Raw genomic sequence first — 27692 nt, 5'->3', positions numbered from 1 at the left:
ACTCTGGATCAAAGGAGGAAGCTGCCCCGAGCGGCCCCGGGGCGAAGCCAGGGTGCAGCCCACCTCCCGCGGACAGCCCGTCCCAGCCCGCTCCGCGGAAAACGCCGCCGGTTGCACGAGGAAACAGACCGGGGAGGTTAGGTACCCAACCGCGGGGAAGCAACAAAGCAAACCTCGAAAGGCCGAACTTCAATCCCGAAGTCTCTCTACTTGGATTTTAAAACATAACTGTTCGCTCTCGCTGGAATGCTCTCGGGTTCAGCAGAGGGGTCCTGTAACCGAAAAGCCCACCCCTGCCCCAGCGCGCTTCTCCATCACAAAGTTGCCTTGCGCGACTCCTCCCTCCTCCTCCCCTCTCCCCCGCAGAGGCTTTATTGACCTTCGGGACATTCTGTCTTCAGAAAGGGTCTTTCGGGCTTTTGTTTTCTGCTTGAGCCAAACACTGAGGCCCGTGCGTCTTACGTAAGCTTTTGCCCTTCACGATTATAACTCTCCCGAGACGCTTTCCTGGGGAGACTGGGAGGCTCTGCCCTAGTCCCGAGAGGCAGGGCAGCCCCCGCAGCGGAAACTCCCCGCTTCTGGGCGTCGGGGCTGGTGCCTACCCGCTGTCGCAGGGGTAAGGCCTCGTCGGACCTGGAGCCACCCCTTCGCGCTCCAGAAAGAGCCCGCATCCCGTCTGCCAGGCGCGCCCGCCTTCTGCGGTTTCGGAACTCCTCCCAGGAGCGGCAGGGTCTGGGTCACGCCCAGGCCCCGACGTCCTCTGTCTCAGTCCCCGCGCGAAGCCGACAGGTGGCACGATGGTGGCGATGTGGCTGGTGCACATCGGCCAGAAGCTGCTGCTCTGGGGCGCCTTGAGCGCCTTATCCCTGGCAGGCGTCACCGTCGTCCTGAGCCTCCTGCAGATATTGGCGAGCTCCGGAAGGAAATGGCTGCACATGAGGTCGATCCCGACCATTGAGGACAAGGCCTACCCCTTGGTGGGGCACTCGCTGATTCTGAAGCCAGACGGGGCAGGTAGGAGACCGCGCGCCCAGGCCGGCAGCATCCCCACCCGAGGGCCGGTGGGCTCGCTGCCCGCGAGCCGCCTAGCAGGGAGACCGGGGCGCTGCAGCACCTCCCGGAGCTGGAACTGCCCGTCGCAGCCTCGCTCATCAGCCTGCAGCACCACGGCTCAGGACGGAAGGGGGGCAGCTGGATGAGGGGCGACTCTGTCACCCCCTGGATAATATAATGTGTTCTGGCCAAGTCTGTCCAGTTTTTCCTATGATCCCCGGATCAATTGCTGGTGCCCTCTGTTCCATACGAAGTTTTTCTTTGTGTGTAACATCTGGCATAGAATGCAGTGTTTCTATACCCCGGGCCTTCTGCTTTTTCTCTTCTCCTTTTCCCAACTCCTGGCTGCTGTTGTCTCAAAAAACTGCCTGCCCTTTCTTCTTCTGTCTTTACTCTTAAAGCTCTGAAGACAGAACCCCCTTAAAACTTTCTCTCTCTCTCTCTCTCTCTTTCTCTCTCTCTCTCTCTCTCCCCCCCCTTCTCTCTCTCTGTCTCTCTGAAAATAAGGAACTAGAGATTCATTTCAGATCATGCTTCCCTCCAGAAGTCCCAAGACTTGACCACAACCTCTATTCCTTCTTGAACTCCGTACTTTAGCTCTTCTAAGAAATTATGTAATAATAAATTCTGATGGTGGGGCTTTCCCAAGAACTCATGCAGCAAGTTTTGAAAGCCTTGTTTACTACAGAGTGAATTTTTTTAATTGAAATCATCTTTTGAATAGAGGAATTTATATTATATTTTGCTGACGGGGGGGGGGAATCACTTTGAGTTAGAAAGCTCTTTAAAAAAGCACCTGCTATTTGCAATCCCCCATAAGGGAGGGTGCATTAGATCTGAGCTCTTTTGTCTTCATGATTGTGTAAGTTGAAATAACCAGAACTGAAAAGATTTGCCCAAAATGACATAGTTTAAAATGAGCCCAGGACCAGACCCAAATCTCCCCTCAGACTAATTGTTACAGATGTTTTACAGGCTGAACATTAACTCCAAAACTTAAAGGATGATTTCTTTTCCACTTTTCTTTCTCCAAATGAAAATAATGCTGTCATTTCAGCTTCTCAAGAATATGATGAGGCCTCATGGGAGAGTGTTACCAAAATATTGAAAATGTTTCTGGCAGAAGATATCCAAGTACACTTTTCACCCACCAGATATCAATGTGACTAATGTTACAAGTGTTGCAACAAATTTAGATACATGAAAACAACATTGTAAAATCATTATGGCTAATGCTAAAAGTTAATCTCCCTTTCTACCCTAAGGCTTTATAGTGTTAAAAAAAATAATTGTGTAGAAATATAGGCACCTCTCCACAACAAGACACAATATAATATACTTAAGAAATTGCATCATATTTTGAGGGGGGAGGATTTTTTTATGAATTAGAATCTCTAGTGCGTAAGATCCATTCAAAACAGTGATTTGATGGATTATTTAAAGTAGTTCTTTTTACAGTTACTTCCTGAGTGAAGAGAATGACAATACATTGTCTTTTACAAGGGGACTTTTTAATCCATCAGCAACTCTTAGATTTTGGCAACATTTGCACAGTTTCCAGCTGTGCAAAGCAAGTCATTTGACAAGTTGTTTAAAACTCTCCAAGTTACCGTGTGTTACCTCTGGATTACATTTAATGGATGCGTCATTTTCTAGATCGCTGCCTAGAACTTGGCCAAATTCTTTAATTGTCAATCGTCCATTTATTTGAGGCCTCCCTTTGTGCCCAGTATTGGGCTCAGCAAAATTGGGAATATCAGAACATTTTAAGATATATTCCTTGTTCTCAATCACCTTGTCTCTTATACAAGAGGCTGTGCCTTTGGTGTTACGTCTACTATCCAAATTCTGACCTCAGTAATCCCACCACCAGTTTTGCAATTGACTTCTAACGAGGCTCTTGAGCTCTCATTTCTATCTGTCCAGTTGTTTTAATATTTCCCCCTGACACCTGTCTTCCCCAGCTGCTCCCTGCTGTTGGAGTGACCTACCACTTTCATACCACAGATTTTGATTTCCCAGCCCCCTCTGTCAGGCCAGATCAAGACGGTCAGCTTATTGACATCCTACGTAGGTGTTGACACTGTCGATCTGATCTAGCTCTTTTCACAACTATTGAGCCAACTGTTTTGTCTGGAAGAAATTTTGGAGCAGTGTGGTGTAACGGTTAACATGGCCCTTTCTAGGTCTGGATGACTCTAGTGTGAAGCCAGCTTCCAACATCTACTAGCACTGTGATATTGTGCAAGTTAAACTCTGCACATATTCTTCAATTGTCCAATGGCTTTCATCATAGTGTTTTCCCATTTGACTGTGCTGAGGTGTAAAAGACCTAGGGCATCTAAAACCCTTAGCCCCTGTCCGATGTATGATTACCTGCCGCAGCAGATATATGTGATGTAATGAATGTTAGCCACTTTAGGATAATCATTATTAGGTTTTGATGTGCCAAAATGTGCAAATGCTTTGACAGATTATTACCGGCTCTTCACTGTCGTGTGCAGTGGACACCCCCAAGCCTCGGCCTCCTTCCCGCTGCTCTGAAGCCCTGGGATGGATAAGGAGCAGGGTTGAGCTGAGTATGTGAACATTTATTGAAAAACAGCTGAAGAGTTTGTTTGTTCATAATTTTTTTCCAGGCCATGCCAACCTCTCATGGTGCCCAAATTCCCATGTTCAAACAGCCCTGTCAAAATTTCAAGGGTCATAATAATGGCTTCACAGTGCGGTCGGCGTTGGTCCTGTTGCTGGCAATCGGGCGTTCAGTTTGCCTGGGAGAAGCCGGGGGTACCCATATGTCTCCCAGCTGGCCCGCCCTCCTCACCCTTCCCTACCTAGATTTTGCTAGTCGTCTGACAAGACGTCTGCCTCATTTCCTAACCGGTAGTCGACTCCCCTCCTAGAACTCCTGTGCTCTCTTGACCTCATGTTGTTTGACTTGGGCTCCCCCTATCTGTTGCGACGTCTATACTCGGAGATTTGGACTGTGGACACGGATCCTTGTCACTGTTTCTCCCCAGGTGGCCGTCATCAAAATGGCATTCCCTGAGAGTTTTGTCACTGTTTGACCTCTCTGAGTGTGGGGCTGCCTTCCCCAGACTGGGGCCTCAAGAATTTCAACACAGAAGGTGTTGGCTCCCAACTTTTTCCTCACGGCTTTAGTGTTGTTGGGATTAATGGTCACCATTTCCTCACTCCCAGCACAAGACCATAACGCAGGACCAGGGCCTCTAGCTCTGACTGCATTGAATCCCAGTCTTTTTTCTACCTCTCCCCAAAAAGCTTCCTGTGGTCCCAGGACATACAAGTTATTCATGGAGCTCACACAGCTCAGTCTCATTGTCCTAAAATACAACTCCAGTCATGCTAATTCTCATCAGAAACTTTCTGTTCCTGCCGAGAGCGTGTAAAAGAAAATCAAACTTCTGCCCTGGCTGGTGTGGCTCAGCGGGCTGAGTGCTGGCCTCCAAACCAAAGTGTCGCTCGTTCAATTCCCGGTTGGGGCACATGCCTGAGTTGTGGGCCAGGTACCCAGTTAGGGGTGTGCAAGAGGCAACCACACATTGATTTTTCTCTCACTCTCCCTCCCTTCCCCTCTCTCTAAAAATTAGTCAATAAAATCTTAAAAAAAAAAAAAGAAAAGAAAATCAGACTTCCATCGCCTTCCAACAGTGCAACCTCATCTACCGAAGTGATCATCCCTATCCTCTGCTTTGGCTGACCCTGCAGGGAAGTTTCAGACTTCCATGCCTCTGCTCTGCTGTTTCTGCTGCTTGATTTACATTCTCGTCCCTCACCCCAGCTTCCCCTTTTCTGACTATAGAAAGCCCAACTCATTCTTTTATGCTCACATGCCATCTCTTCCATGGAATTTCTCAGGTCCTCTCCAAGAAAATCACTAACTGGTCACACTTAAACTTCTGTGTTAACACCCACTTCATTTTATCTGATATTATGATTGGTTATAGATGTGACCATCTATGTTTATCAATTCCTTGCGAGTAGGGACCTGGTCCTTCGGAGGCACTCACTCCTTGCCTGCGGAATGCATCCTCATTTCTGGATGTGTCATATGATTGACTGTCAAATTCCCCTAGCTAATTCCTCCATTTTCCTCACTGCTGCTCAGAAATTTTTTTTAGCTTAATGATTCTTTATTAAGTTCACTATGACATTTCTTCCACATTTTGGTTATATTTTCAAACCAAATTCTAGCACTTGGATTCTTAAGTTACAAGTTTTATTGCCATATCAAAGGAAATACAGCCCTAGCTGGTGTGGCACAGTGGATTGAGCACAAGCCTGCGAACCAAAAAGTAGCTGGTTCGATTCCCAGCGTAGGGCACATGCCTGAGTTGCAGGCCAGGTCACCAGCAGGGGGTGTGTGAAATGCAACCAACCAGTAATGTTTCTCTCCCTCTCTTTCTCCTTCTCTTTCTCTCTCTTAAAATAAATAAATAAAATTTTTTAATCTTCTTTTTTAAAAAAAGAGAAAATATAGACAGAGGCAATTATTTATATATTTGTGTCTATATGTTCCTCTTCTACTAAAAAATATTTTTTAATCTTCCTCCAGCTTACTTTTTGTTCTCCAGCTTCAGAAATACAAAACTGCTTATTCTTTATAAAATTTTGTTTATTTAAATAATATTAGAACTACAGAAAAGTTGTAAAAATAGTACAGAGTTCACATAGGCCATCTGCCCAGCCCCCTCTAAAAGTGATATTTTACACAATTAATTTAATTATCAAAATTAGAAAATTAATATTTATACAATGTTGTTAATAAAACTATAGCCCTTATATGAATTTTACATTTCCTAGTAATGTCCTTTTTCTGTTTCAAGACTCAATCCAAAATCTCCCCTGGCATTTACTAGTTGTGTTTTCTTGTTCTTCAATACTAGCCTTTTGTAATCTGTGATCTTTCATCAGTCTTTCCATATAGGCCAAGTCTTTGACACTTTTGCTGAATCACGTATTTTGTAGAATAACTCTCAGTTTGGGCTTCTCTGTTGTTTTTTCATAGTTACATTGAGGTTATGCATTTTTGGCAAGAATACCATAAACGTGATGTTGAAAGCTTTTCCTCCAACATCAGAAAGACAAGGATGCCCACTCTCACATCTTTTATTCAACATAGTATGAGAAGCCCTAGCCAGAGCATTTAGCCAAGAAAAAGAACTAAGTCACCCAAATCAGAAAGGCGGAAATAAAACTGTCATCATTTGCAGATGACATGATTGTTTATGTAGAAAACCCAAACACCCAAACACTCCATGCGCGCACACACACACACACACACACACACACACACACCCCTGACTAGACAAGGCAATCTTGAGAAAGAAGAACAAAGTTGGAGGCATTACAATTCCTAATTTTAAATTATACTACAAAGTTATAGTAATGAAAACAGTATGGAATTGGCGTAAAAATATACACATTGATCAATGGAACAGAATTGAGAGCCCAGACATAAACCCATGCAAATATGGTCAATTAACTTTTGGCAAAGGAAACAAGAATGTACAATGAAAAATGGACAAACTATTAAACAAATGCCATCGGGCCTTGGCCAGGTATCTCAGTTGGCTTGAGCATCATCCTGATATGCCAAGGTTGTGGATTTGCTCTTTAGTCAGGGGAGCATACAAGAAGCAACCAATGATTGCATAAATAAGTGTGACAACAGATCTCTCTCTCTCTCTCTCAATTCAATCAATAAAAAAATACTCTTAGAAAACATGGGTCACTATCTTAAATTATTTTATTTATAAAATAAATAGGCCCTGCAGATGGAATACACAGTATGGTGACCATAATTAATAATACTGTACCTCATATTTGCAAATTGCTAAGAGAGTAGATCTTAAAGTTTCTCATCACATGAAAAAAAGTTGTAAGCATGTAAGGTGACAGATGTTACCTAGACTTAATGTAGTGATCATTTCATAATATATACAATATAAAGTCATTGTGTCTGTTGTATACCTGCATAATATATTATATGTCAATTACAACTCAGTTAGAAAAAGAATGTTGTAGAAGTGATGTTGTGTCCTTTATAGCACATCATATCACTGGGTATAGGAGACAATATGCTATTATTGAGCTTTGACTGATTGTTTAAAAGTGTATTTGCCAGGTTACTTCACTTTAAAGTTACTATTTTTCCCTTTGTAATTTATAAACATTATAGATAAAGATTAAAACTATAAATATTTAGATATACTTTGAGACTATGCAAATAGCTTGTTTCCCTCAAACCTTTAGCACCCCCTGGTTTTTACATCTCGGTAGACCTTGCCTGCAACAATATTACTGTGATGTTTGCCTAATGGTAGTTGTCTTTCCTTCATTTCTTCTAAATTCATTACTTAGAATTCTTCTGTAAGAAGAGTTATCCCTTAGCACTATGTATGTATGTATGTATGTATCCATTTATGTATGTATATCAGTATCAACTGCAGTGGCTTTATGCAATTTGATACTATCCCTATTTATTCTGTTGCTGAGATAGTTTCAGTGTTGGGAATTAGGAGCTCTTTCAGGTTGGCTCCTCAACATTTCAACAAGACCCCATCAGTTTTTGAGCAGTTCCTTATTTTCTGGCATTGCAATATATTCCACTCTTCTTGCATTTTCTCTGCCTTAACTCTGAAATCAATCACTTCCCCAAGAACAATTGGTTTATTTTATTGTAGAACAGTATTTAGAAATACTGAGATCTGGGTGCCCAAACAAGGACCAGGAGCCAACCTGGGAAGTTCTATTATCAGGTTTACTTTGCAAGAAAATCACATTTAAGATGCCATTTGAAGAATAAGTAGGCATTATTAGACAAAAAGCAGTAGGAATAAACATTTCCCACGAAAAGGTTCTGTGAAGTCTTGGAGACATGGGAGAAGTTGAAGGATTAGTAAAGCATGAGAGTTTTTTAAAATTATTTTTTATGGAGGTCATGCTGGTTAATAACATCATATAAATTTCAGGTGTACAATAGTATAATTTGTTATACTCTGTTGCATGCTCACAATCAAAAGTCTAGTTTCCATCTATTACCATTTGTTTGACCCCTATACCCATGATACCCATTTCTCCCCCTTCCCACTCCTCCCCACTGTCTTCTTCACCCTCCTTCCCCTTCCCAAAGTAACCCCCGCTTTGTTGTCTGTATCTCTGAGTTTGTTTTAGCTTTGTTGTGTTTATTCATTTGTTCCTTTTTTGTTTTATATGCCACATATGAGTGAATTAGACTGTTTTTGTCCCTTTCTGTCTTATTTCACTTAGCACAATACCCTTAAGGTCCATCCATGTTGTCACAAATGACAACATTTTATTCCTTCTTTATGGCTGAGTAGGATTCCATTGTGTGGAATCTTACTTACCCGCTCATCTTCTTCATCCATTCACCCGTTGGCGGACACCTAAGGGTGCTTCCATAGCCTGGCTGTTGTGAATAATGCTGCAGTGCACATGGGGGGACATATTTCTTTTTGAGTTAGTGTTTTCCTGGTCCCCAGAGGCATACCCAGAAGAAGAATTGCTGGATGGTATGATAGCTCTATTCTCAATTTTTTGAGGAGCTTCAGTACTGTCTCAGAGAGAGTGGAAGGGGGACTGGAAGCAGGGCCAGGAGACGTGTAACAGCCTCAGTGTGCCTGGGAAGGGCGCACGATATGGCTCCTCACAAGCATCCCAGGGTCTGGCGTCCACAGTTAGCCAGATTGTTGCATAGATGTTATTGCTTTTATAATTAAATTAAATTACCCTCGTATTTCATTCATTAAATCATTTTGTGGGGACTGTGTGGTTTACCTTTAAGATGAGAAAGACCTGGGAGATATTCAGTGAGTTGCCCAAAAGAAAAAAGTAAGAAAATCCTAGAAGACACAGTACGGGGGCTTCTTTAAAATTAACTATTTTCTCCTAGGTTTCTTTCAGCAGCTAATTGAGTACACTGAACGATACCGACATCTGCCACTGTTCACACTCTGGCTTGGCCCCATCCCACTGCTGCCCATGTATAACACAGAAGTTGCAGAGGTGAGCCTTGATGAATGCGATCACGCCTGCTTTCAGACTACGGCAACTTGAACGCCTCCAAGTCAACATACCCGACAATGAGCTTGTGATTTCCATCCCCTAGATGTGGGGCATCCTTAGATTCACCTGCCTCCTCTTCCTCACTCTCCACCCTCAGTCAGTGACTGTACTTGGTTCCTCGTTCATGGCAGGAACCAGGGAATCACAGGCATTTTCCCTTCTGTCACCTCCATTAGTCTCCAAGCCTGAGTGACCATTATTTGTTCAAAAGTCTAACTGGATTTGTTTGAGTCACGTGAATAAAAATGAATCACAGGAAAATAATAGTTATGAAACGTTGCTTTGAAAAGTAGTTGTATTCTACCCAGGTATTCTCATAATTGCGATTGTGTTGCCATCTGGATCTCTCAATTATTGTTTTTTCTCTTTCTAAGGCAATTTTATCTAATTCAAGGCAAATTGACAAATCCTATCTGTACAAGTTTCTAGAACCATGGCTTGGACTAGGACTCCTGACAAGGTATGTCAGTGCAAATTTGTAAAATTGTCTCCTGTGTAACTTAGGTCAGGCATTGAGACAAGGGGGTTTTCCCAGAGTAAGAACATGCTGTCCCACATTAGGGAGAAGCTGGAAGAAAAGGCTGGGCAAAAATGGGCCTTTGACAGACAGGACTCTGGGGTGTGTAGGAAACTCCACCATAGTTAATAGTGCTGATCACCAGGGTTCCAAGAAGAATGAGAAAGTCCTGATGTATCAATGGAGTGGAGGAAGCACAGGGTGTTTTGAGCAGGGAAATCTTGAAACTTCCATGAAAAGGCAGTCATCCTCGGAGAAGTATGGGGGGCCCAGTGTCCTCAGTCTCTGAGCTGACATCCAGAAACGGGACCCGGCTGACTGAAAGAGAGAAAGCAGGGCTTTGGTGGGGACATTGGAGGATCTGAAGGTGAGGGACATCAAAGCTGACTCATGGGGCTCATGGATCTTTGGAGGATCAAGTTTTGATAGAAGAGGACAAATCTAATTTTTTGAAACTCAGAACTTCGAAATTTAGAAAAGCCTTAAATTTTTCAAGTTTTAGGAATGCTCTTGTAAATATTAGTGATATAGAGGGATATCTAAATTATGTCCATTCTGTAACTGTATATATATGAATATTTCCTTGTCATTCTGACCAAAGCATTTGAGAATCTATAGATTAAGCTGTTTCAGAAGTTTGTTGTCTTTACTATATTTCATTTGTTTTGGATGTTGCTTTTATGTGTAACCATGCATTGTATTTCTAGTACTGGAAGCAAATGGCGCTCTAGGAGAAAAATGTTAACACCTACTTTCCATTTTACAATTCTGGAAGATTTCTTGGATATCATGAATGAACAAGCAAATATACTGATTAATAAGTTTGAAAAACACGTTAACGGAGAAGCCTTTAACTGCTTTGTTTACATCGCTCTTTGTGCCTTAGATATAATCTGTGGTAAGTCTCCTTGATTTGTTCCTAGATCTATGATGTAAAGATAAAATGGCCCAAAGAGAAAAGGACATTCCACCGGGAAAGCAAATGAAGGAACTGGAATGGCTCTTGGCTTCTCAAGGGTGGTCCCACGGCTCAGTCAGCGCCCTGAAGAGGCAGCAGCCACTGCCAGGGCCTCAAGCAAAGCTGTCACGGAGCCAACGGGCCAGGAAGACCAAAGGGGAGAAAGAGCAGGACCAGGGAGTGGGAGAAACAAAGGGTACCAGAGTGTAAAGCGGGGCAGGAACAGTTCTAAAATATTTAAGAATGTATGTCTTTTTTTCAAGTGTTGCTCCTGAAAAATAAATGCAAGGTATGTGCACGAATTGAATGGTTGCTTCTCACCCATATTTTACAGAAACAGCTATGGGCAAGAATATTGGTGCCCAGACAAATGATGATTCTGAATATGTTCGTGCAGTTTATAGGTAAATAGAGTCCTGATTCTTTTTAATGTTGTTATTGATTAGGGCTTTTAAAAATTATTGCTAATGATTTTGATCAATCTAACCATTTAAGCATGTTTTTAACAGTAGAGGAATGGTTACATAAATTACAGCACACCCAGATTATATAGTAATTTTAAATGATTATTTTATAATATATTGAGAGATTACATTAGGATATTTAGTGACAAAAGAAAAACAGTTTAAGCATGATGACCACTAGGTATAAAAAATTATTCGTTGAAAAAAATACTTTAAGATATATACCAGAATGCCAGCTGTGATTATTGTTTTGCATTATGTGCTTCTCTTTCTTACTATTTTTTTTTTGTGTTATTCATTCGCCTTTCCCATATTTTCTGCGCTGAGTGGGTATTACTTTTGAATTGAAATGTAATCCTTTTTACTTTAAAAAAAAATTGCCTGAGATCACTCAGCTATTAAAAGACAGGGCCAGGGTTTGATTTGATGTGTTCTATCTTTAAGTGCACTGCTTATTTCACTTCATTTTAACAAATATTCACCTAGCATATATAATCTGTCGTTCATTGCACAAGGTGCTGACTGGGTTTACAGTGGCCCCCAAAACAGAATCACAGAGGAGACAAGCGCTGAAACAAAGCCACAAAAACTTATAAATTATAATAATTGCTTAGAAAGAAAAAAACTAAAGTTGATATTTGAGGAGAAAACAGAGATACGTCCCGCAGACTGAATGACCAGAAAAGGCCTGTCTGCAGCCTTGATCTTTAAGCCATTCTCAGAGGAGGGGACCCAGTCTAGGTCTCCTCCTGGGAAGGCGGAGGGAGGAGCTCGGGGCAGGCGTGTGATAGGTGGGTATTGAGTGAGCACTTCTCTGTAGGCAAGGACAACCAGTTGTTTTCTGTCACCCCAGAGAAGTGGTCGAGCGAAGGAGTGGACAGTAAGCAGGCGGATTTCATGCCACCCTGTGCCGCCAGGGCCACGGGCAGGCCGGGGCGGCCCAGAGCTCCCCCTGGGGGGACAGAAGCAGAGGTCAGGTGGGCCGTCCAGTAAGGATGTGTTGCGATGCCTTCTTCATTCCTCGAAAAAACCCGTTTGGTTTTTAAGCTTCATCGGGTGTGTGATAGCCCATGCTTTCGTTGCGGAGCGTAATAAAGAATGCCTCTAAGCCATTGTCACTGCCAGACATCACCCTCATTAAGGCCAGTTGCCAAATCAGGGCCTGAGCAATACACATTTCGGATGCAATCAGCTGATGTGTTTGTATCCTATTTATAGGATGAGTGATATAATACATCGGAGAATGAAGACACCCTGGCTCTGGCTTGATTATTTGTTCCTTATGTTTAAAGAAGGACGGGAACACAAAAGGACCCTACAGATCGTACATACTTTCACCAACAATGTAAGTCTCCTCAACTGTTTTTATTGTCATAAAACATACATAACAAAATTTACTATTATAGCCATTTTAAATGTACCATCCAATGTCATGAGGAGAATTAACAAGGTTGTGACACCATAGCACTATCACTTTCTAGAACTTTTCTAAGTCTGTGATTTCTGTGTTTTGTTAACATGCCCAGGGTGGGACCATGGGGCCTGTGTGTCATAAAACAGAAGTTGAATAATAATGGGAGAAAGAAGGTAGATGGCATACCTTTAAACTAGGTATTCACCAAATATTAATTAAGCACTTGCTAAGTGTCAAACACTGTACCAAGGTTTAGAAATATAGTAAATAATGTTCCCTACTAGGGGAAGTTAGTCTACTGGTGGAGATTATCTATAAATACGTAATTATGAAATGTGGTATGCACTATGACTGTTTATTGACAAACAGGGTGCTATGTTAAAAGAATAAAGACAAAGTTGCAAGGGTCTGTGTTAGAGGAGCTTTCTGGAAAGTGTTTGCATTAGGTGGCAGTGATTTCTCAAAGGCTAAGGGCACTTATAGCAGTGTCTTAATTTGGAAAAGATAAAAATAACTATATGTTACTATTATCTCCCTGTCCTTGAAAATCAGTGATTTTTAAGGAGATAATAATGTTTTGGAAACGAGATGTCTGTCTTTGTAAAAAATTTGTTTAGGAAATGGCAAATTTTAATTGAAAACATACATCAAATCATAGTTTAAATGTACTGATAAAAATGCCTAAGTAAGTGTCTTTGCCCTTTGTTGTAAATTTTGGTTTAAAATACGTTGGCATTGCTTCCTCAGGGTGAGGCACTGCCTCCTACCAACAGAGTAAGTGGTGGCCAAGCCACTGGCAGTTAGAGGCATGAGATGTCAGAGGGCGCTGTTCGCAGCGAGCATGGTGCAATCACCTGGCAATAGGCGAACACTGAACAGTTTGTGTTTGATGGTAGAATTATACTTTTCTTCAAATATTATGCATTAATGTCAGTATCGACACTGAATGCATTCCAATTTGGATGAATAATATTATTCATTTAATACTGTTGAAAGTTGCGTACTGAGCGCTAGGCCCTAGGGGTTGCACTGAGAATTAAAGAAGGCATGGTGCTGGCACCTAGAGAACTGGGGATCTGTTCATTCACACTGCACAGTAGCAGGTTTGGACAACTGCCTAAAAGGGGAAGCGAGTTGAAATACATAACCAACTTAAGTGTATGGGGTTTGATTCTCTTATTTACTCAATAAATATCTAAGGACCATTCTTCAAATGCCAAACCGCTTTCTAAAGTTTGGAGACACATCAATGAATAAAGACAACTGTGCTGCTCCACTGATGTCAGAAGAGGGAGACACTACCTAGCACATACGATGTTCAGTTCAGTGCAACGGAAAAAAAGAATAAAGTAGGCTTAGGAGGACAGTAAGTGCTAGGGACTGGGGTCACAGTGATCAGGTGACATCTTTCCCATGATGTGACAATGAGCAGCAGAGACTTGAAAGGAGGGAGGAGCCAGCCATGCCGGCCTCTGAGGCAAGAGCATTGATTCTGGGCAGAAGGAACAGCGAACACACAGAGTGATTCTTGCCTCCAGGACAACGTGTAATTAGAGTGCGATCTATAATTAGTCTATCAGATATATAACCATTGTGTTCTCTCCGCCACTCAGGCTCTTTCTCATTAGCTCATTCAACTCCCAAGGACCCAAATTAGCAGACTGCTTCTCTACTGTAGTGTTGGAAAGGCTGGAAAAACAGCTCTTGGAAATGATGTATTTGTCTGATATTACATTTGTTTTGAAAAGTCTCATCAAATAATGCCCTACAAATAGTCACAGAAAGCTTCACTATATTTTCACTAAATCTTGTGTTATTGCTGAGTTAGAAGAGGAAAGGTTTAGGGAAAAGAATCAGATAAAGAAGCTAGTGTGTTTTTTAGGGAAACTGTATGGTTAGGCCCCATCACATTCCAAACAAAAGCGTGTGGTTATTTAAATCATACAGGTCATCAATGAGCGGGCCAAAGAACTAGAGAGAGCTAAAGAACACAGAAGAGATGATGGGGAGACTACCACCTCCCGAAAGAAACGCAGGGCTTTTCTCGACTTGCTTTTAAATGTGGCTGATGACGAAGGGAGAAAGCTAAGCCATGATGACATTCGTGAAGAAGTGGACACGTTCATGTTCGAGGTATTTTGCGTTGCCCTATGAGTGTCAGGTATCATGAGACAAACTGCCGTTCCTGTTGCATAACAGAAACTGGGGCTGTTTGTGGCTTTTTTACATTGTGGGAGTGTAAAATGCTAAGGGAGACAGTGAGTGCCAGGGACTAGGGTCCCAGGGATGAGGGGACATCTTTCCCATGATGTGACAGTGAGCAGCAGAGCCTGAAAGGAGGGAGGAGCCAGTCACATTGGCGTCTGAGGCAAGAGCAGTGATTCTGGGCAGAAGGAAGAGCAAACACACAGGGTGACCTTTCCTCCAGGACCGTGTGTAATTAGAGTGCGACTAGACACTGATGCTTGGGCATGTTTACATATTTAACAGGAAAATTGGAAATCACATGCACTAGCAAGACTTCATTGTAGCAGCTTTTTAAAATATGGTGGGATTATTGGTACAAGAGACTCTCTTTTCTCAGTTTTTTTTTTTTTAATTAAAGAAGAACAACTTACAGGAATGCTTTAAAAAGTGCATTGTATTTTCTAAACGTCAATCACATTTTAAAGTAGTTTACTACCACTGAGGAAGAGCCATTGTATTATAATGCGAAATTACAAAATGTAAGGCCCTGATGAAGTACCAGATCGACTTTCTCCCTCAGAAAAAGCTTTCGACTCACGGTGGGCACAGTGGCGGATGCCCATTCGCCTCCAGGAAACCTAAGGCTCGCCACCCTTTTCCAAGCAGAAGGGCAGCCAGAAATTGCTCTCCGTTCTCTCTGTCCCTTCCGGCTTCCTTTCAATCTCCAAACACCACAAATCTGTTTCTTCGCTCCCTCTATGCCTTTAAATTTTTCAGTTACACTTTACATTCCATGTATTCGGTATTAGTTTCAGATGTACAGCATAATGACTGGAAAGCCGTATACTTTACAGAGCGGTTCCCTCCCCCGCCCCCATATTTCCAGCACCCATGCGACACCATACGTACCTATCACAATTTTATGGGTTGCATCCCCCGCTGTAACGCCCCTGTGACTATTTTGTTACTGCTGATCTGTACTCTTCAATCCCTTCACTTTTTTCTCCAGCCCTCCAACCCCCTCCCCGCTGGCAACTACCAGTCTGTTCTCTGTATCTATGGGTCCGTTTCTATCTCATTCGCTCACTTATCTTGTTCTTTAAATTCCACCTGTCATCATACGGCATTCGTCTTTCTCTGTCTGACTTATTTCACTTCGCACAATACCCCCTAGGTTCGTCCCTGCTGTTGCAAAAGGTAAGATTTTTTTTAAGGCCAGTCACTCCCGCCGTTTTGAACTTCTGGACAGGAGCCCTTAGCTCCCGCTAGGAGCGACCTAACGGGAGGTAGCAGGAGCCTGCCAGCAGAGAAGCTAACCAGTTTGTGGTTCTGAAGGGATTTCTGGTCTTTACAGTAAAAATAACTACATTTTTGCAAAGATAATTCTAACTATAGGAAATATAAAGAGTAAATCTCCCAACCTGCGGATTTCCAAATACAGATGGAGACATGGTTTCAGAAAGCACCACAGGGAATGTGCTGGCAGTGAAGGGAGGGAGAGGCACCCGAGGGGGAGGGCGGCCTGCGGGCTCGGGCTGCCCGGGGCAAGGCCGGGCCGGTGCTGACCCCTCCCGGCTCTCTCTCGGCCGCCGGGCCACAGGAGGCCGGGCCGGTCCTTGCAGATCCCCTACCACAGGCTCCCTGTGTGTAAAATGGAGAAATGAACTCTGTCGGTGGTTTTGAACTTCCTTTACAAGCAGAGCGCTTTATTGAGAAGAGACACTACGCAGAAAACGGGCATCCCCTTAGCTAAAAAGTGGAGCGGTGTTAAGCACGAGGGCTCCGGAGGCCCATCCCAGCTCTAGCCTGCCGGAGAGGGGTGACCTCGGGCTCCCCCCAGCAACCCCCTCTGGGCTTGGGGCGCCCGCTGCTGCCGAGGGGCCTCGCAGAGCGGTTACCAGCCGACCGATTCCCGACGCGCGCCAAGAACCGCGCCGGGCACGAGGCTGTGCAGCCGCTGTCGCCTAGCGCCTGCCGCTGGGGCGGACCCTGCACCCACACGTGCACCGACACACGCACACATGCGCCGGCGGGCACTCGCACACTCAAACGCGCGTGTGATCGTGTGCGCGCACATCCACCTCCCAGCAGTAACCTCTCACTTCCGCAAAAACAGCCGGGCTGGCGGTGTCTTCCGTCCTGCTCAACATCCTTTGACCTTCTATTTTTGCTCTTCCTCACGTGAAACAGAAGGCAAAACGCGCAGGACCGTAACGTGGTGTCCTCCCCGGTAAGGCGGGCGCGCGGGGTGGGGGGGGCTGCTGCCGCTCTGCTCGCGCTTCAGCGGGGCCGGTGGATACGCGGGTCCCCGCTGCGCGCGGCTCCACCGAAGCGCTCCGTCCGCTCGGTGCTCTGCCTTTTGCTCTGTTTGGGGAGCAGACAAAACGGAACACGAAGATCAGCAGCACCTCTCACGCCGTGGGGGAGGCGTCCACGCAGATTCAAGGAAAGCTGTTATGCATTTATTAGCAAGGGCGCTTTCTGCTGTAACTTGGGTAAACAGCCGAGCGAAACGGGCCAGATTTTTGTCGCGAGTTCAGAGTCATTTCTGTAAGAAACCACGAGTGTGAGAAAGTGCAGTGACACCAATACCAGAGACTTGTGAACTATGCATTTTTTAAAAATTGCAGAATGACCTCAACAACTCAACTTAGAACTCTTGCAACGGCTTTGGAGATTCCTGCCCAGAGGATGAGCTATAACTATGGTCACCTGTGCCTCACAGGGTCTATCCAAGAGTAACGTCTTCCGGAGAGGACATCAACTGTTTCCTCTCTCTTCCTGCCCCCCCAAAAGTCTTAGTCATAGCGCTATAATACTCTTTTTCTGTGTGCTTATCGGAACTAATTTATTTAAATGAACTATCTTTAAGGAAAAAAGCAAAATCAGTTTTATAAGCAAAATAAAACAATTAATTTTTTGGTGGGGAGAGGGAGAAAAATAAATTTAGGTTCAGGAAAAGTTTTGATTTCAGCACTTAAATTTTCTTCTTTTTTTAAATGAATTAAAAATTTTTTTCCAAATACATTTGTCTCTGCCTTCCCCCCACCACGTTCCCTTGCCCGCTCCCCCCCTCCCTCCCTCAGCTCTTCCCCTTTGGTTTTGCCCATGAGTCCTTGCTATATGTTCCTTGACTTTCCCCTTCCCTTCCTTTTCCCCTGCCCACCCCTCCCTCCTTCCCTCTTGTCTCTATAATATTCTTTTTTATTTTCCAAATACACTTTTTTCCTGAAGCACTCACCATTTTTGCAGCTGGAGTGTTCTGGTGGGACGAGGCTAGGAAATAGGGGACGATTCCTAAAACGATGCCTGGGCAGGGGAGAGAGTCGCCCAGGGTGCTTCCCGCGGACCCAGCTGGAGTTTCCTGGACGCGGATCTCCGCCCTGCCCCGCCCAGCCCCAAGCCTGCGGGCTCTGCCTCGCCATCAGAGGCTCCAAGGGTCCTGTTCTTGCCTCCTCCTCCCATGAAGCTGTGTGACCGTGGGAAAGTCATTTCGTTTTTTTTTTTTTTGGGGGGGGGTGTCTCTGTGCCATCTGTAAAATGTGCATAGGAGTATCAAGTACTCCACAGAGTTTTAGTGAAGAATAATTGAATTAAGTTCCTACAAAGTGTACATGGGTATTTTGCCTAAAACTCAGCAAGATTTCAATGAGGCTATTTGTCAACTTCTTAATGTGGATACTATAACTCAGAACCACCCATATTCCCCCCCATTGTCCCCGCCCCCCACCCCCCAGCCCCGGGTCTGGCAACTACTGACAAAGCCTATCTCACAAATTAGGGAAAGGAGGGAAGTACAGGTCTGGCTCAGCAAAGGCAGACTTTCGCTGTCTTAACAGCCTAGTGCATGTTGTTCCCTTGGAAGGTCTCCTATTAGCCCAGCCCCATCACTTCCCACCAAGTCTGTGAAACTGTAATGCCGAAATATGTTCCTCTAAGTGGAGGCATCGGCTTTGAAGGGAGTGCCTCATTTATTTGTTTCTCACCAAAGTAAAATACTGCCTAATATTTTGTTAGGTTCTGGGGTCACATTATAGCTGTCAAATCCAGACACAATCCAAAAGGGTGAGCGTTCCTCGTCTTCTCAGTAGAAGCCTCCTCTTTAAACTATTTTTTCCTTAACATTTGTAGGGCCATGACACAACCTCATCTGCCATGAACTGGTCCCTGTATCTGCTGGGTTGCTATCCAGAAGTCCAGAAAAAATTGGACAATGAACTGGATGAAGTGTTTGGTATGTCTGGCTCTTGCACTAGGTCCCAAGTGACTGAAGCAAATGTCATTCTTTCTCATTAAAAATGCGCAATAAGACCTGTTCTCAAGATGTTGTAACAAGCAGGAAGGCTGCCATCCTGGATCCCTTCCAGGATCAATTTTTTTTTTTTTTTTTTTTTTTTTGCTGGAGCTCATCCATTCATTGGCGGGCATCTGCTAATTGCTGGGCATGTGATGGCATCGGGCTAGATGTGGGGGCTGCACTGGCAGATGTTACCGTCCTCAAGGAGCTTGCCGCTTTACAGATGAAGCAGACATCGTGTATAGACCATCCAGTCACGGTTGTGTGCTCAAGTGATAGGAAGAAGGTGCTGTCCGAGAGCAGAGAGCAGCAGGGGAAGCTAGTTGGAGGGGTCAGGGAAAGCTGTTTTAAGTAGGATTGCTTTGGACCACCAATGAGGGAAAATGTGGGTTAAGTTGATAGGACATAAATTTCTTTTGTACAACCAGCAATCTGTAAGTAAAGAGCCCTTATTTACAATAATGATGCCACCAGAGTCCGGGGCTTGCTCTTTTTTCTGTTGTTTCCACCATCATGGGTTTCGTTTTCTTGATCGCTGTTCTGGGTCTCATGTTTATCTTTAAGCAAGAAGAAAGGGGAGGACGAGAGGAAGGGTATATTAGTCTCCTTTGGCTGCTGTAACAAATTCTGCAAACTGGGTGGCTTCAAAGAATAGAAATGTATTCTTTTATAGTTCTGGACACCAGAAGTCCCAAACCAGTATCTCTGAGCTAAATCAATGTATGGCAAGGCTACACTCCTTCTGGGAGCCTCGGGGGAGAATCCATTCCTCCTGGTCGTGGCCAGCATTCCTTGGCTTATGGTTGCATCACTCAAATCTCTGTCTCCATCTTCACATTCTTTCCTCTTCTGTGCGTATGTGTCACATTTCCCTCTGTTCTCTCTTACAATGACATTCAGGATGGCATTTAGGGCCTACCTGGATAATCCACGATCACTTCTCCTTTTTAAGATGCTTAATAAAATCTTCAAAAGTACCTTTTCCCAAATAAGGTAACATTTGCAGGCTCCCTGGATTAGGACCTACTGCAAAGAGACCATGCATTGTGGCATCAGCTTTCTCTTTTGTTTAATCACATGGCACATGGTCTCCCATACCTGGAAGGAGAAAGGTAAAAGTTAAGTTGGCCAACCAACAGAGTTTTATCTGATGTATTTTCTCACAGAAAAGAAGTGGAGAGGGAAAAGTAAAGCGTAAAAGGAAGAGATGGAGGCATTCTAGAAAGAGGGGAACCAGACAAACAATAGCAGAGTGGAAAATTTTGAAGATAACAGTAAATAGTAAAGGACACATAGAATTCAGAACATTCATTCGAATATATCAAGAGATGAAGTTGGAAAGGTAATTTCATGTTCAGATTGTATGAGAACTGGACTGTCCTATCAAGAGAGGAGACTTTATTTTGCAAAACGGAGACAACCCAAAGTTCTTGCCTCTGTTTCTGTCATCATTTTATATTTTCCGTATCAATGTGAATTCCTCTCAGATTTCCTCTGGTGGGTATATCTGGGATTCTAAAAACTCATAAGTTCTTTTGGGATACATTCACATGTTTGTGTTCTCTATAATTTTTAGCTCATTGCAGGTCTCACAAATGCTTCTTGATCTCACATAATTAGTCACACTATTTTTACTGGGATTTTTATTCTGCTGCTTCTCTCTCTCTCTTTTTGCTAATTGTGGCTCAGTCTTTCTTCTACCCCCAGTATTAGGTCTAAAATTTTTGAGCAACTGATCTTTGGTATTGAGATGTAAATATTAATTCCTCTTTTTTTTTAATTGGGGTATATTTCACATTTAGTTTTGTTGTAACAAAGCAACTGGTACACTTTTAATGTTTAAAACTGAGCATTATCTTTTCTTTCCAGTGAAACAAAAAGGAAAATTAAAATAAACAGGAACAAAATTACAATAGAGAATGTCAATTCCAAATCAGATGCTACAGTTTCACTCAAGTCATCATTAGAAGAGAATTTTATTTTAAAAGTGTCATTTTAAACTGCAAGGAAGTCCATTAAACATCACAATTAAACATGCCAAAGGAAAAGCCATGTTGTCAAAATGCTCACTTTACCCATTGAAACATCTCAAACCCACTTTTTGCTGACCTACTATAAACAAATTTTTTTAAAAAATTTTAAGAAAGCATTTTATACAAGAGAAAGTAGATAGAGACATGTGGGTAAATGCTAACTACACATATTCACAGAGACACAGAGTGATCTGTGAGCTCAGCAGACAGAGGAAGGAGGGAAAAAGCTAGAATTCGATGCCCTGCCACATGGGCTAGCCTGCAGCCTGCAGCAGAGGTACGGGAACGGAAAGTTTCTCTTCCCACAGAGCATGGTGTTGGCTCTATGCAGTGTTTGTTGAGTCAGGAAGGGGTAAAGGATGAATTTGGAACAGCCAGCATCAGAGATTCTTTCCCCACTGTATCCTGCATGAGGTGATTTCCCCAAGATAAGTGCAGACTACAATGTTAAGGAGAGAAAAGACACCAAGGAGCGACTGAGCATAAGAGGAAGAAATAAAAAAAATAAATGGGAACAGACTTACAGTAGAGAATGCCTTGCTCCCGGAGATCGGAGAACATTTTTTAAAAGAAGGTTGGAATCCATGAGTGTTCATTAGTCATCTTCGCTTTCATCCTCGTCAACTTCTTCATTAGTATCTTTCAAGCCTCCTCTCTTTCTTTTCCTTCATCATTGTCTTCTTCTCTTTCTTCTCCTTCTGCTTCTTCATCAGCCATGGGAGGAACCAAGTAGTAATGAATCAGATTTTGCCAAATATCACCTTCGATGATGTCTCCCAGCTTAGCAACCCCTGAATCAGAATGGGCACGCACCAGGGAGGGTAGACCTTTTGTTTCTTATGCTGCCTCTCCCTGCTCGTTTGTTTCTGCACTGGACTTGAACATTTCATCAGATCATGTCCAGATATTTCAGTGGATTTTGAAAATGCTTTGCTGCTCTCCTGCAGATGAAACTCTTTGGAGAGAACTTTCTTATTTTCAAAGGAAGGGTTTTCATCAAAATGAAAATCTGTTCTGGGACCCGGTTTAATATCTTCCAGTGCTGTCGCTTCAACTCTGGTCAAATTACATGGTGCCTTTTTATCTACCTCCCTGAGCAGGGCAGGCTTAGAGATGCTTGGCAAATTTGGGATTTTGGCAATGGATTCCGACCTCTTCTGAAAAGAAGAATGGTTGACAGAGTGAGTGTGTTATAGGTTGACCTTCAGAATCTTCTCACGGGCTTAGTCACTAAGTCGGTCTATTTCATTGGTGACTTTCTGTTCCCTTGCCCCCCCGCTGTGCTTTTTGTCTCACGACCAAGTTCGGAGAGGTGTCTCCTCAGGCCTGTAGGCAGCAGCCAGTTTCGGTTTCTTTGCTGTGAGGATGGAAGGTGTTTGGGAACCGTGCTATGGGGAAGGTCCGAGAGTGTGACCCAAGAGAAGATGCACTTCTGAAAGAAGCTCTGAGAACTCAGAAGGAACCATTTTAAAGTATCCAGTTTAATGCATTTGCAGTGTTGTACCACTGTTTCCTCTAATTCCAAAACATTTCAGCGCCCCAAAAGGAAACCCTGGATCATTCATCGGCCACTCCCCACTTTCTCTTCCTCTAGCCCCTGGCAACATCTAATTTACTTTCTGTCTCTGTGGATTGAACTCTGAGTGCTGCTTAGAAATTGAACTATGCACTATGTGAAATTGTGTGTTTGGTTCCTTTTACTTAGCATTATTGTCTCATTTTATTTTGATTACCCTTAATATGAGATATTCTATGTTACCTGTTGGTATTTAACATTCAGTGCATTGATTAATGTGTTCTTTTTTGACGTCGTATCCTCCAAGCCCAAATAGTTCTTTATTTTATTTGTTTCATGTCTACTTATTTTAATCAGGGAAGTCTGACCGCCCTTGCACCTTAGAAGACCTGAAGAAACTGAAATATCTGGAGTGTGTTATTAAGGAGACCCTTCGTCTTTTCCCTCCGGTTCCTTTTTTTGCCCGTCATATTAATGAAGATTGTAACATTGGTAAGAATTCTATAGTCAAAGTAGTAGGGAGAGTGGGTTTCGAAACGTCTGTCTTGCTCTGTTCTCATGGCACATTGACCCCTTCTGACAGTGGGATACAACATCGCCAAAGGCTCTCAAGCCCTCATCATTCCCTACTCCCTGCACAGAGACCCAAGACATTTCCCAGATCCTGAGGAATTCAGGCCAGAGCGTTTCTTTCCCGAGAATTCTATGGGACGCCATGCGTACGCATATTTACCCTTCTCTGCTGGACCCAGAAACTGTATAGGTATGTACCCGTCAGAATTGGTTTGACCCTTCAGGCCCACGTGGTAGTAGGTTTCTCACAATAATTTATTGGAGATGCCATGTTCCATATACAAGTCTTTTAAAAAACTTGCTGTTTTATTTTTTCTCCACTTTACTGTACCTTATTGACTTAAAATATGACTGTCATAAAGTTTACCAGTTTTCTAGTGCTGCCATAACAACATACCACAGCCCTCGTGGCTTAAACAACAGAAAGTTATTTTCTTACAATTCTGGAGGCCAGGAATCCAAGATGAAGGTGTCTACTGGGCTGGTTTCTTCTGAGGTGCCTTTCCTTGTAGATGGATGTCTTCTCCCTCTGTCTCCACAGAGTTTTTCCTCTGTGTGTATCTATCTTTGTCTTGATCTCTTCTTTTTATGAAGAGTGAATTAGGGCCCACTCATATGACCTCGTTTTAATTTAATCACCTCTTTAAAGGCTCTGCCTTCAAATGCTGTCCCATGCTGAGGTACTGTGGGTTAAGAATTCAGCATATGAATTTGGGGAGAATGCAGTTCATCCCGTAACATAAAGCATGATTGTATTCATGATAGAGTTTTAAAATGTTATAGCTTTTGGATTACAGTAGAATATACTTTATTTGGTAGAAAGCTTATTTATAACAATCAGTTATAGTTAACTTAATTTCTTTGTTTATTGCTTTTAAGAATTGCTTTTTGTCAAAATCAAAAGCAAAACAAAGAACGCTTACCGTCAGGTGAGCTGAAGTACTTAGGCAAAACAAACGCCCATCAATCACCATGCATTATAAACACTTTTGACCTTAGTATCTCTGGCATTTTATTAAGTATGTGAATGCAGGCATTGACAAAATGAGGTCTCGTAACTACAGTAAATGATGTCAAAGACCCTGTAAGAAAGCATTCTGGTTCTCATGCCCCAGAGAGGCCAGGATTCGTTGGAGTGCTGCAGAAAAACAGACTTCTCGCCCACTCAGTTCCTGGGGTGCCCTGAGCGGGAGCTGGGATGGGCACTCAGGAATCTTCAATTTTAGGGAGCGACCTGAGAGATTCTGATGCCCTCCGGGCCTACCGCAAAAATCCAACATTGCTTGCTTCCTCTAGTAGAACCTCTTCTTTCTCACGTTTGAGATATATCTGTGATTAAAATGCTGTCACTTACGTTAATTTGAAGGTCAAAAGTTTGCCATCATGGAAGAAAAGGCTGTTCTTTCCTGCATCCTGAGGCACTTTTGGGTAGAATGCAACCAGAAAAGAGAAGAACTTGGTCTGGTGGGAGAGCTGATTCTGCGTCCAAGCAACGGCATCTGGATCAAGCTGAAGAGGAGAAATGCTAATGAGCCCTAACTCTGTTGTAGGGCTGTGCCTGCTTCAGGAATAAGATCTGTCTTTCAGGAAAGCTTTGCATTTACAGTTTATAGATCATCAGTTCAATGCCTTTAATCCTTCGACCTAAATTTTTCTCATCACCACTTACCTTGGGGTTAGGACTATCAGAGAGTTTTTATGTGTTTCAAATGACCATAGTTCTCACCCCTGGTCTTGATCCCAAAAGGAGAGTTAACTGATGTCTGTACCCAAATAAACATAAATGTTTCTCACTAGAGGGATCCATAGGCCGCTTCAGTTTCCATTGACAGACTGAAAGGCTGTAATACCACTGAAGTTCCAGAACTTTTTAAGGTCTTCTCGTTGACTCAGAACACAAATGTGAAGACATACATATACATTTAATTTGAAAAGAGTGATTAATTAAGTACTTAGACTTAAGGAGCATAAATTTTAAAAATTATATCAGTGGCATTGGTTATGAGGATGATGAATATTGTGATACTTTTAGATTTTAGATACTTTTAAGATTTTATCAAAGAGGGTAACTCACTTGTAAGTTGACTTACAGGTTCTGTTTTTATCTCACTTTTAACTGTGTACGTATAGCCCTCATTTCATTCTACATGATGTCACAGTTACCTTTATCTCTCATTTATAAGGAGAGATTCCTCTTCATAGCCTCTAATCCCTCCCTGTACCTCGTAATGCTGATCGATGACTTTTGGAGCTAGAAGCACCTTAGATCTTATTTAACTCCTAGTTATATTCCTTTTCATCAGAAGTAAGGGAAAAAGATCAATGAGAGGGAAGTTTCTGTCCAAAATCATGCCATGAGCGGGTGGCAGTGCTAGAAATAGAAAGAGGTCTATGTTCTCAATCTCTCCACTCCCAGAATGATACGCTTGTACTACAATATGCCATTGCTTTGTGAAGCTCAGGTCTGTAACTGGGTGTGTCAATAAAACATAGATCTTCTAGAAGCCTTCCATCATTAAGGAAGAGAGAAACCACACATGTATATTTAGCAACCTGGTATTGTCTCAATTTAGGGTTAACCTTCAAGGAAACGCAATCCTCCGGAACATCCTATGATGCAGATAGCTGATGCATGTTCCCTGAATCTTGACCAAATCTCTACACCCTCCCTCAGTGACTTGAAAAAACTTCTTTTAATAAGGGTTTTTCTTTAGTTTTCTCAAAACAATAGCAGGTAGAAACAACAAATTAAGAGAATGGAATATATATTCTTCAGTGGATATCAAAGGAAGAGGTTACCAAACCAAAACCATCCGGCAAACATTACAGGCTGGGGCATTGCGGGTTGGATCAACCACTGTACTCGCTTTACTGTCCCAAAGAGCCTCAGTGCAGACAAGTCAGTCCCCAAGAGGCTGAGAAAAAGTCAAGGAAGTATATGACACCGTTGAAGACAATTCCCATGCTGTGGTAAACTTGGTTATCTAGAAAGTGGGTCTATGTAGAAAATCTGTTCCCAGAGGATTTGGGATAATTAAAATTTTATTCCTAGAAACAAGTATTATTCCTCAATGTTATGCACTTAACATTTAACCATTACCTTTTAAAAAGCTTTTCAGTGACCCTACACTAGACATGAAATTAAATTCAAAGCAAAACATTGCTTCATGTTACTTTTTGGCCTAACATCTTCATTTGGCCGCAGAATAATGTGTTATTCATCTTTTAATTGGAAATTTCCTTAAACTCTCAGAGTTGGAATGGAGAAAGTATGTCATGGTCTGTAGTATCAAAATGAAGATGCTGACTTTTTGTGAATAAAAGAATGATCAAGTATCTGTATCCCTATTACCTGTCATGCTCCTGCTTGAAAGTAGTATCTTAAGAAAAATAAATCACATTTCAAACATGGGTGCTACATTTTATTCTAAGAATTGGTGTCAGTTTGAAATATAGATAACTTTAAAAGGTAAATTCATGGGTGACTGATTCATAAATAAAAGGAATAATGCTTTTGAGTTAATGTCATCCTTATGAAGTTACCATAGATGATTTTGAGTTTCCCAGACTGTGAAAAATAAACTAGAGGAGAAGCAGAAACACCAGAACATTTTGCTCAGGTGATAGAAGAAGGGGAAATCTCTTAGGACTACCTGGGAGGCTGCAAAACCCACAGGCATGTCCCGGGTACCCAGGGATTCATTGTCTAGAAACCTCTCCATCCAGGTGATACATAGTTGAACTGATGTTCTGTTCATTGTCACAGACAACTGCAGAGTGTCAGTTTCTGGACCAACTACTCACCTGTCTCACAAATAAAAGAGATTCTAGTCTCAAAAAGATCAGCTTTTTCTACGGACTGCATCTAGAAGGTCAAGATGTATTTATTTCTGACACCTAAATAGTATGCTGGGGGCAGGGTGTGTGTGTGTGTGTGTGTGTGTGTGTGTGTGTGTGATGAGCCATTAGTCTGCTCCTACTCCTGGCAACCCTATGAATGAGTAACGTTCACAGTATCACGTTCTCCATGGCCCTGCTCAGCTCCTGTAGACTCTTGCCTGCAGCTTCTCTGATGGAATCACTCCATCTCATAGTTGGTCCTCCTCTTTCCCTGCTGCCTGCTAGTTTTCTCAACGTTATTGTCTCTTCCAAAGAACTCTGTCTTCTTATGATGTGCCTGAAGTAAGGCAGTTCCAGTTTTGTCTTTCTTATTCCTTTTTTTTTTTTTTTTTTTTTTTTTACCTCCAGGGGTGTTTCAGGCTTAATTTGCTCTAGGACCCACTTGCTCATCTTCCTGGTAGTCCAGGGTATTTGTAGACTCCTTCCCCAACACCATATTTCAAGTAAGACAGTCATGCTTCAATACGATGACAATTCTTCTTTTGAAGAAAAGATTAGCATATAGGAATATGATTTTTAATCCAGGCTTTATTCTGATGAATAACTTTCCTAGTTGACTAACACTAGGAAAGATAGGAATCAGTAAATGTAAACCGCAATGAAAAGAAATGGCGAGTGTGTCGATTAACACACGGAATCTAAAAAGCATCAGAGCTGGCTCATTTCAAATA

At 42.7% G+C, this 27692-nt stretch overlaps 1 protein-coding gene across 1 annotated transcript; it reads left to right on the top strand.

Moving 5' to 3' along the window:
* The first annotated feature begins 310 nt into the window (after positions 1–310).
* Positions 311–26179, top strand: LOC129064875 (cytochrome P450 4V2). The gene is made up of 11 exons (XM_054566143.1): positions 311–1014; positions 8990–9102; positions 9537–9622; positions 10387–10577; positions 10972–11041; positions 12320–12446; positions 14463–14648; positions 18834–18936; positions 22906–23040; positions 23132–23311; positions 24488–26179. Exons 1-11 carry the CDS (start codon positions 798–800, stop codon positions 24658–24660), a joined length of 1581 nt encoding a protein of 526 aa, XP_054422118.1. The 5' UTR covers positions 311–797; the 3' UTR covers positions 24661–26179.
* The last annotated feature ends 1513 nt before the right edge of the window (positions 26180–27692 follow it).

This window comes from Pteronotus mesoamericanus, unplaced genomic scaffold, assembly GCF_021234165.1.
Source record: "Pteronotus mesoamericanus isolate MK-2021 breed Mesoamerican mustached bat unplaced genomic scaffold, CSHL_Meso_final contig_169, whole genome shotgun sequence".
NCBI lineage: Eukaryota > Metazoa > Chordata > Mammalia > Chiroptera > Mormoopidae > Pteronotus > Pteronotus mesoamericanus.
This window is presented reverse-complemented; position numbering and strand designations above follow the sequence as displayed.